This window comes from Rhinopithecus bieti, unplaced genomic scaffold (genome assembly GCF_001698545.2).
Source record: "Rhinopithecus bieti isolate Rb0 unplaced genomic scaffold, ASM169854v2 scaffold_6513, whole genome shotgun sequence".
Classification (NCBI taxonomy): Eukaryota; Metazoa; Chordata; class Mammalia; order Primates; family Cercopithecidae; genus Rhinopithecus; species Rhinopithecus bieti.
Window position 1 is genome coordinate 3,811,136 of NW_016805931.1, and position 10,787 is coordinate 3,821,922.

Here is a 10,787-nt window from a genome sequence, read left to right on the forward strand (position 1 = left end):
CACTTCTGTGAACTCTTCCATCCCCCGGGCTTCTGTACATGCTATTCCCACTGCTTATAACACTCTTCCCCATCACATACTTCTATTTAACCCCCACTCATTTTCAAACTCAGTAAAAACAAATTTCTTCTCTGGAATCTATTCACTGAGCCCAGCCCATGCCCGGGGCTTCTTCCTCATGATTCCTGCTGAGTTCCCACAACATCCAGTACACACCTTTATCATAAAATCACACCACTTATCACACTAATAGGTAAATGTCCTGTCTTCTCCATTCCACTGTGACTTCCTTGAGGGCAGGGGGGCCTTGGGTTCACTCTGTGTCTCCAGTGCCAGGCCCTGGATGTGGCACACAGCAGATGCTCAGTACATGTAAGAATGCTAAGTGTGTATTTTGAAATCATGACGTAGTACACAATCTTCCACTTTGAAACTCAAAAGGAAGGAACATTTTCTATTTGGAAACTATTGTTTCTTCTCTGCTTATAAAAATACAACTGAATTTGTATACATGGTCAGAGAACTCCAGCCAGCAGGAGTTAATCTAGGACTTGTGAAATACTCATATTCCCTGGATTTGGCTTTTATTGATACAATATACCAGGTGGAGTTTTAACAATTTTAGAAAAATGTAAAAGTGCAACTGGCATCTCTATACTATGCTGTACAGGATCACATTGTAAACACAGCCTTAACAAACCAAAGCACTTCTTTTCATAGGACAGTATTTTCCTTATAGTGGGATTACAATTGAACAAAAAATATTTACATCTTATGCAGATCCCTGTAAGTTGAGTAACAGGATGAGCAGCTTTCCTTTACTACACTTGTCAAAGAGTAGATCCCACTGAAAAAGAAAACCTCACATCTACCTCTTAGATAATTTAAGTTCAAAAGATGGACCCCAAACCATAACTTGGTTCCCATACCACTCCTCAACTACCATGCACCAGAAGGAAAATAAAATGACTTATTCACAAAGAATTTCTCACTACTGGAATTATGTGCTAGTACTGCCAGCGGCACTGGAAGTGTTTAGGCAGGTTTATGCTGAGTAATATGTTTAGGTGGTGCATGCATTCTAATTCAGAGTTTTGCCCATATTAAGATAAACTTCCTGTACCTACTGACACTTAACAACAGAGATCTGTTTACTCTGGCTTTACCTCCAAGCTAAACAAGTTTTAAAGAAATACTAGAGAGAAATTGTGTTTGGATTTTGTAGAAGGCTTATATTTTGGTTGTAACAAGAATGGTGTTCTCAAGCTAGATCTACCCTGAAAGTTTATGATTGTAATTCAGGTATTAGACTTCCTAGAAACTGTAGTTAGAAAAAATTAAAGATCTAACTTTCGAGTGTGCTTCTATACTCAGTGGCTTCTTGGCACTGCTTGGCATGACATTATCAAAAAATGTCATGATGTGGTGGAGTTCTACTAAAGACAGGAAACCATTATTTCTGCTTTTTCATACACTTTATTGCCAACAGTTTAAAATGGTCAACATAAAAAAAAAAAAAAAGACATTTTGATAATAAATACTGCTCTTTGGGCTGTAATAAATAAAAGTTTATTAACAAGGAATGCACTTTTCCAGCCACAAGTATCTTCAAAAATTAATGAAAAAAAATTATGTATGGCCATAGTTCACAGTTACGCAGCCAAAAGCTGCTCCAATTACAGCCTTTAAACAACATGGGAGCTTCCTCCCTTCTCCCTCCCCTTCAGGAAGTATATTCACAGTTCCAAGTCCTCTGGCTGAAATGCTCTCAACAGAGAGAATTTAAGAATCAATGCACCTTTCTGCAAAATTGTCTGAAAAACCTTTTAAAACAGGTATCTCAACGAAAACTGCATTCTGGTTCACTCTTGGATTGTCCAAAGTCAAGAACTGTATGCCTTAGCCTGTTCTGGTTCCACTGAGTCCAGCAGGCCACAGGGGAATTGTTTTCGTACCACCACATGTCCATCTTCTTCAGCATGCTCTAGATCATTCTACTGGCTTCCCTGTAGATCTCACAGTGGAAAAGAGGAGTCCCATAGGGTCCATTCGAAAAGTCTTTCAGTTACATCTCTGTAAGAGCATGTTCAGGGCATATTCCATTCGATTTTTTAATTCTAATGAACAGCCAGACATCAGCAGAGTTGTCAGTCTGAAAGTTGTGGATATCCTGTCCTCATTGATGTAAGTGAGAAGGTATTCTTCATTTTGGCTACAGATGATTATTTTTGTGTGATCATGGTAGAAATTCACCTTAAAAAATAAACATAGATATTAGATCTCTCAAAATATTCAAGAATTAGAAAAATTCAGTCAATTACTAAACTAGCTAGGCACAAATTTTTCTGTGTAGGACCTAAACATGCGCTTTCCTGAAGAGTTCATTTACCTGAAAGGTGCCATCATTAAAGAGCATCATTAGGGCCTTATCAGATTTTAGCCACTGAAGGAGGTAGAGCCGAGGTCTTCGAATATCAGTAACACTAGGCAGATCTCCACCCTGGAAGAGATTAGGAGAATAAGTTAGTGCCTACAAAGATTTTGTAGCATGCACTCTATTATTATTCTAAGAAAATCCTCTCAAACTTAAGCAAGCATTAGAGTGGCTTTGGAAATCCCTGCCTCCACCTCCCAGAGATTCTGATTCAGTACATCAAGGATAGGACAGGAGAATCTGTTTCTAACAAGCTTCAAAGTGATGCAGATGCTACTGCTCTGTGGACTACACTTCAAATGTCACCACTCTAAAGTCACAGTACTTACATCCATGAGGTTCTCCTCCATGTAATGAGAAAAGTATTTCAGCACCGTCACTTGACTAATAAATTGCTCAGGAGCATCTGTTGCTGGGAAAACTGAGCATTGGCCAAGCTCTGCGTAATAGTGAACTGTTCTATAAAAACAGGAACGAAAGGGAGAGAAGAGGAAAAAAAATAGAAGCAGTTAATCACTGTTTTTAGATTTCTTTAGTGCAAGACTAGAGAATGACAGGATTTCATTAATTGATACACTTACTTTTTGTCTGGAAGGAGGCTCATGTGAGCACCATTGTTGAAAAGGACACCGACGGTGTGGTCTGAGAGCTGGTACCCGAAGCCGTATTTGTTAGAGTAATCAACCCATTTGGTGACCCACTGAAATGATGTGCTCAGCTGCTCTTTGGGAATGCAATCGGCTTCTGGCATGTTTTCCAGACATCCCCGAAGAACTCTTGCCACTGTGTCTGCAACACTTCCCATTGTACTGTCTTCAAGGCCTGAAAAGGCAGAGAGAAATGTTTCAAGTTATACAATATTTTAGCAATAAAACCTCAGGTTTGGTAGATGCCAAGTTTCACTCCATTAATTCAAAAGACATAGAACTCAAGATTATTTTCCAATTCCTGTAATCTTACTACTTCTATGTTAGATTAAGCTACAAAGTAAATTGACTTCAATTATTATGTATTTAGCACTGGCATTTAGAGTTTTGTTATTTAAAACATGACTGACAACCACTTACATTCACTGCTGCTGCTGCAGCTGCCAAGAGTCCCTCTGACTATCATCCGAATAGCATCCCCAATCTGCTGCTTGTTTTCTACTGCGGGTGTTCCAGACCTGGCAACTGTGGTGGTAGGTGGTTGGAGCTCCTTAGGAGAGAGAAGATTTATGCAATGAGTCAAGCATCTAAATTCATTTAAGGCTGAGAATTCCAGATTAAGATGAAGAGTGAGGCAATTGCTGGGAAAGCTTATCAAAAAGCAACGGAGACAAGCCAGATAAAAGATAACGTAATAACGCAGTTGCATGCACTGTAAAACTGAAAGACTTCCTTTTAGTTTTAACTTCCCTTTCAAAGGGTTTGAAGAAAAACTTTAGTAAATATGACATTTTTGAACCATGATAATCATAGTCCAAGAGTTATTTAATAAAGAGTAGAAGTAATGTAAAGTGTGAACATCTACTTTAATCTTTCCCAACACACCTCATCTGTCCTGTGTTTGCTGGGTTGCTGAGTTATTGAAGTCTTTTTCAAATCATGCCTAAGCTTGTAGATGTCTTCATCTTCTTTAGACACTCTATCTGTATATCAAGAAACAGAATTACAAACATTAGTCTATCTTAACAAGGTAGGAACAGGGTTAGCCATATTTTCTCCTTCTTGCATTATTGACCAACTTATGACCATCCTGGGCAAAAACAGTATTTTACCTTTGCCATTAGCTGCAACTACCCCAAAAGCCCTCTTCAATGTTTGCAAAATAAAAAGCTGTCAATCACAATTCAAGGTATGGATTTATTATGCTATAAATATCAACATTTAAGAATATGCAAATATGGCCAAGTTATGCTACTATAAAATTCTCTTTTAACTAATTTACCAAATTTAAATATAATATTGGGTACAAAAAGGAAAAGAAGTCTTGTTAACTTACTATGTGTGTCAATATATCTTGCTTTGTCTTTTTTGCCACCAAAAAGAGCAGCAGCTGCTTTCTTAAAGAAATTCTTAGCTGGGCTTGATAAGTGGAAATCTGGAACTGTGTGACAACAGCTGGAAGACAGTCTGTCTGGAGTGAAGCCCTGTGGAACATTAGAAAAGGCCTCCAGTAACTGTCAGGTAGCTGGGATCAATACCATGTAATTAAAAAAAAAAAGATGGTGCACCAACCTGCAAAAAAAAGTCATGTCGAATGATGTCATCCAAACTGGGACGATCCTCTGGGTTTTTGGACAACATACTAGCAATTAAGTGCTTCGCAGGAGCCAGCAATGAGGACGGCATTGTATACCTTGCTTCCCTTATGCACCTGTAAGTTTCTTTGAGATTTGTAGTTTCAAAGGGGGGCCTCCCTAGTAACATTGTATACCTGTGTGCAAAGAAATACATCTTCAGCAATGGTCATAAAGCAGCTCTTTTCAAGTGTTAAAATTTAAATCCAAATTCGCTTTTTAATTATTCTGCTGCATTTACTTACATTACACAGCCCAGGGCCCAAATGTCTGATTCACAGCCATGCCCTTGTTTGTTCAGGACTTCAGGAGAGAGATAGTTTGGGGTACCACATATCGTTCTGGAAAGACAAAATATTGAGATCATGTTAGGAATTATTCCACTATTTAAACTTGGTTCTCTTGACGTGACTTGATGGGAGACAAAATCTTAAACAAAATCTTAAAATCTACACTGAATTTCTATTTGGAAACATTTGACTTTCAGCATCTGAACAATTGAGATCTGACCAAGTGAGTTTTGGTAATTTTTTAAAATGCACACACATTGTTTTAGCCCACATGCAAAGTGTGGTTAACCAAATAAAACCAGGGACATCGTGGCATTTTACACATTTCAGGCCAAGAAAAGACTTCATTGACTGCTTTCATAATCAATTTAGAGGCACAGGGTGCTCTGCCTAGTCCATAGTGGGCATTCAGTAAGTATTTCTTTAAATTAACATTGCTATGATTTATAGATTTTATCACTGGACCTCTGAAACATTAAATGCAAAACAGTGAAGGCATATTTGGTCTCTCCACAAAACTCTACTAGGATGCATCTTTCTGACTCTTACCTCCTTCTGTGTTCCAAGGGTTCTAGCCTGGCTGCCAAACCGAAGTCCCCAACTTTTAATTCCATGGCTTCATTAATAAAAAAGTTCCCTAGATGATGAACAAAAAAAAAATGTGAATGCTTTTGAAAATGCATTCTAACCAAGTACACATACATCCACTCTGGAGCCAGGCAGCCAATTGTTATATGAAAGTCGCCCATTCAAAAGCAAGATTGCAGCCGCTAGATCCCAATTAAGAACATTCATATGTAAAAAAAGACAGAGAGAAAAAAAGAACTCTAAGACAAAACTCAGCTTTTGGCATCAAGGACTTACCTAGTTTGAGATCTCTGTGCAAGATTTCTTGTTCATGAAGGTATTTCAGTCCAGACACAATCTGCCTGAGGTAGTATCGAACTTCTGGCTCTGTCAACACCTTTCTTGCTTTCAAAATATGAGCCATTGACTAGGAAGAGAAGAAGGAAAAAAGAGAATGTGTCAAACAGTTATCAAAATCACTGGTTTCCCTTTGCAGGGCATGCAATGAAAATTAACTTTGCAGTGTAAATACTGCCACAGCTAAAATCCCGGATAAAATACTTTTTGAATACCATGTTAATTCGGGGTAAGTAAATGTTCTCAAATAGGAGTTGACACTTACTCTTCTACTGCAGTATTCCAAGAGAATGTAAATGTTTTCTTTATCCTCAAAGTAGTGGTAAAACTGCACTACATGCTTATGATGAAGAATTCTGTGAAGCTCTATTTCTTTGTCAATCTAAATGAAAAATCAAGACAAGGCTTATTAGCCTCTAGTCACCTCGGAAAAGCCAGTGATTACACATGCAGAAGACATTTTCCTAACAGGGAAGGGCCATCCTTGCACACAAAGAAAATATTTTACTCAAGAGTCATACACACCTTTTCCCTTTGATGAGGTTTAGCTACTCTGCTGTGAGGAATAATTTTTGCGGCGTAGACTTTGTTATTTGTCAAATCTGTCATCTCGTAACATTTTGCAAAGCCACCCTGAAAAGAAACAAAGCCGAGACGGAATTGAGTATGGCACAAAAATGGACGGCAGATATTTAAAATAAATAAATAAATAGGAAAAAAGCAAAGCAAAAAAAAATTGAGGAATGGAGGAGAGTGGTCAGAGGAAGGCATTCGACTTCGTTAAAGCTCCCTCATGAAGAGAAACGCATTGCTGGAAACAGCAACTTCAAACAGTTTCTCTTCTTCCTATAATATAAAGGGGAGCTTTATGGAGGGAGTTGGAGCGGGGAGACATGAAAAATAATGTCTGATGAGACTTGTTAGGAAAATTCCCTCGGAGCAGATGGAGGGAGAGATGTCTGATACAGAAAGCCCTCGTTTCCAGACTCCAGATGCATTTCTCTGGGCTGCGGGGTGGCACACAGTTGTGAGGCTAAGGAATGCAAAGCCGATCCCCAGCGCTGCCGGTGCACAAAAGCCAGGCAGCAGGTGAGGAGCCCACCTCGCGCTGGGATCTGAACCCCGAAAAACCTGGAAGCGAAGGGCGCGGGACCCCGCAGGCCTGCCCGGCTTGGGGTCGCCCGGACAGACCTCCCGCCCGCCCGGCAGCCCGACGCCCTCCGCTTGTCACCTTTCCCAGCACTTTGCCTCGGCAGTAGCGCTTCCCCGTCGTGGGGTCGACGATAATCCGCGAGATCTCGGGCCCCGAGTGCGAATGGTGGTGATGGTGGTGCGGGGCCGCCGGGGGCACCTGCGCCTGGGACTGAGGTGGCTGCGATTCCTCGGGGGGCTGCGGCGGCCGCTTCTTCTTCGAGTCCCCTCCGCAACCCTTGCCCAGCGCCTGCTCGCACATTTTGGTGCTGGCGGCTGGCTGGTAGGTGATAGTCCGCAAAAGCTCCATGGTCGCCTTGCCGCCCAGCACTGCCCGCTGCCACCCTCTAGGCGCGGTCACACGTCCGAGTCGGCCGTGGCTCTCGCACCCCTGCCCCTAGTGCCCACGCGCACCCAACACTCCGGTCCACTTGTGCGAGTGAGAAGGCTCGGCAAAGTCTTATATATTGGGCGGCGGGAAAGGGGCGGAGACTCGATACGCGACACCACGTCACGGCCGACGCCCCGCCTCACGGCCTGCCCAGCGCGCTAGGCCGGGAAGCAGGTCCTGTCCTGCCACCTAGGTCTCGCTTCCGAGCGGAGCCGCGCGCCTCGAACGCCGGCCGCCGAGAACTCTGGCAGCCACGGGCAGGCCTTCAGGGCCGTCTGTGGGCCCTGCCGCCCCGTTCTTCGAAGGCTCTGAGCCTCAGCGTAGAAAACAGAATCCCGAGGGCCGACGCCTGGCCCCACCCCCGCCCCAGCCACCTGGTGTCAGGGCAATGCCGTGACCCGAGCGAGTTGGGCGCGGGTGTAGACGCAGTCCCTCCCCCGCACAGCCCTTCCCCGCCGCCCCACGACCCGGCGCCTCTTGTGTCAAGGTATCAGGGTGCCCGGAGCCCGCCGCACGGGCACGCCAGGCCTCCTCCGGCCGTGTGACAAGGCCCCGCGCATGACGCGCTCGCTGGTGTCCAGCTGGGGCAGTGCCTAGAGGCCGTGCGGGTGAAAGGCCGGGATTCGGGGAGCCGGGCATTCGAGCCCATCGCCGCATCGCGCTGGGGCAGACTCGGGCCCGCAAGCTGGGATCCCGGGCCGATCGGCCAACAGTGCCAGCATCCCACTCGAGGCCTGGCTGCCCCCCGCCCGTCCCTCTAGAGCGAGCCTCTGTCTGAGGTCAGCCCCTGAACCTTGGAGAACGAGGTCGCCGCCTCGGCAAGGCGTCCTCCGCCGGTAGCCCGAAGGTTGGAAAGCAAGGGCGCCATCTTATGGAATGTTCCGGAAGTGCCGTCAGGTGTCGAAGTGGGCAGCGGTTGACGACTGTGGGCCTTTGACAGTTACTGGTACTAAAAATCGATGCCGATTGTGAGTTTGCAGAGTCATCTACGACTTCTTCCGAATGCATCTGTTGAGATGGCTCATGAACTGCCCTGGTTCCTGGAGAGTCAATCCGAGACTTTCTGGGGGTAGGGGGATTGGTAGGATGAAGAGAGCGTAGGCCAGAGAGTGCAAACACGGCTTAGTTTCCAACTTCCAGATTTTACTGTGCAGTTTGACCTAGGAACACGTATTTTTTTGTTTGTTTGTTTTGTTTTCTTGCTCTAATTACGATAGCGTAACATTTATTGAGGACTGTGCAGTATTTTGAAATGCCTTATTTAATCCTACAACAATTCTGAGAAATACTGTAAGGAAGGAAAAAATTTTCTACCTTTCAAAGTTTTGGCCTGCGTCCCTGTAACCAGACAGATTAACAAGAAAACAAAGAAGTTTGTTAACATGTATGTCTCATATATACATGGGAGATAACTAGGAAAATGAGAGAGGGTTTAAAATCGGGCTTAAAAACTATCTTTAGCTAAACCAAAAGAAAAGAGTGTGGGGCAGGCAAGTTAAGGAACCATGACCAGGAAATGTACGGTAAATAGGAGTGGGGTTTCTTATTTCTTCTTTCATAAGTTTTTCATGATTTAGAGTCATTCTTCCTGGTACAGAAGAGACACTCTTACAAATGGAGTCTTGTGGGTTTTTTTTTTTTTTTTTTAATGTACGTTTCCCTTACAAAAGGGTAATATGCCATTTTTAGAGCGTCTCCTCGGTCTGCTGCTTCTCAAATAATTATCTCAAAATAATCCTTATTCCAGGGCCATATTTGAGGTGGCGTATTCTCATCCCCTCTCTTCATCTCATTATAGATGAGGCTTGGAGAATTTAAGTAACTATTCTATATTTTTACTAGATCATCGAGGTTAGGTTAATTGGCAGCACACTTGAATCTTTTTACCTATGTTAACAAGATATGGTAAACAGTGTTCTGAAGCTAAATTCCAGAGACATTTAGAATACCAGATTATTGAATCCCTGGAAGGTACATACAAAAAGGGTTGCTGCAGTCCACTGTCAAATTTAGGTATGTATGGTGTCAACATTAACAGAACATTTACAAAAATACTATGTCTCAGATACTTCCAGCGTAATGTGGAAAGGAGGCTCATTGCCATTAGAGAGGAGAAAGGGAAAGGCTTTGCCATTGTAGAGGAGAAAGGGAAAGTCTTTGCTGTCGCTTCTGTTTTTGATTCTTTGAAGAGTGCAGGGCAAGTCCAGGCATGTTTCTCACAAGTGACAATAGACTTTAACCCCAAGATTGTCAGGGATGGAATAAGGGGTGGGGCTTAGGGGTGGAAATTCAGAATTACGTAATCATCCTCTTTATTCATAAGCCTAGGGGTGACCTTTGCTTCCCAGATTTATGCAAACCTACTCTCTAAGATGTAGAAGGCTTGCAGGTTTAGAAAATATTACTAGAATTTCTCAAAGCTAGTTTACACACCATGTCTTTGTGGTTGATAATAAACTATATATGTGTGTGTGTGTATTTGTGTACATATATGTGTATGTGTATGTGTATTCATTTGTGGCCTAAGAAAAAATTGAAGAATAGATTGTCGTGATTAAAAAAAAAAAAATTCTATTACTTCTTTGATTAGCATACACTATGGTATGTATCTTTACCAAATGGACTTCAATATTTGATAAGTTATTGAACATTCCATGTGAAATTCAGGTCTGTTTTCCACAACATGGAGGCATTTAATAAAATATTAACGCTTCGTAAGTCTTATAGTGTTTTCTTTCCAACTGAGAAAATGATTTTTTTGGGGGAGGTTGTGGTGCCATCATGTGGACAGAACCAAAATTGTAATCCATAGAACAAAAAAGGAAATTAATGCACTTTCTATTAGGTAGAATAATTACTAAATATCATGGGGTCAATTTGGTAACCAGTAGGAAGGAAAAAATGGATCCATACTTCATATGTGACTTAATTTCAAACAAATAAAAGTTTGAAATACGTGAAATTATAAGATAATAAGAGAGAATTCTTTCATAGCCTTTGAGTGTGGTAGAACTGTTTACAAAATCTAGAATCCCTAAAAAAAAAACAAGATTAATTAATGTAACTATATATAAACAAAACCTTTTCATTGATTTAAAATGCAAACACCATAAATCAAGTCAAAGGATAAATAACACTAGAAAAATTTTCAACTCATCAGAGAAAGAGCTTATCTTCCTATTGTGTAAAAACTCCTACAATTGAATAAAATACCAATTATCCAATAGAAAACAAATGGTTCTTGTATTTGCTCAATTTCATTCATCAGAAGAGAAA

At 42.0% G+C, this 10,787-nt stretch overlaps 1 protein-coding gene across 1 annotated transcript; it reads right to left on the minus strand.

Moving 5' to 3' along the window:
• Positions 1 to 1,456: 1,456 nt before the first annotated feature.
• Positions 1,457 to 7,731, minus strand: PLK2 (polo like kinase 2). Its single transcript, XM_017874233.1, has 14 exons — positions 7,161 to 7,731; positions 6,455 to 6,562; positions 6,195 to 6,311; positions 5,870 to 5,999; positions 5,555 to 5,642; positions 4,961 to 5,056; positions 4,654 to 4,852; positions 4,418 to 4,565; positions 3,967 to 4,064; positions 3,502 to 3,631; positions 3,016 to 3,256; positions 2,764 to 2,893; positions 2,390 to 2,500; positions 1,457 to 2,253 (listed from the first exon to the last, which is right to left on the minus strand). Exons 1-14 carry the CDS (start codon positions 7,428 to 7,430, stop codon positions 2,062 to 2,064), a joined length of 2,058 nt encoding a protein of 685 aa, XP_017729722.1. The 5' UTR covers positions 7,431 to 7,731; the 3' UTR covers positions 1,457 to 2,061.
• Positions 7,732 to 10,787: the final 3,056 nt, after the last annotated feature.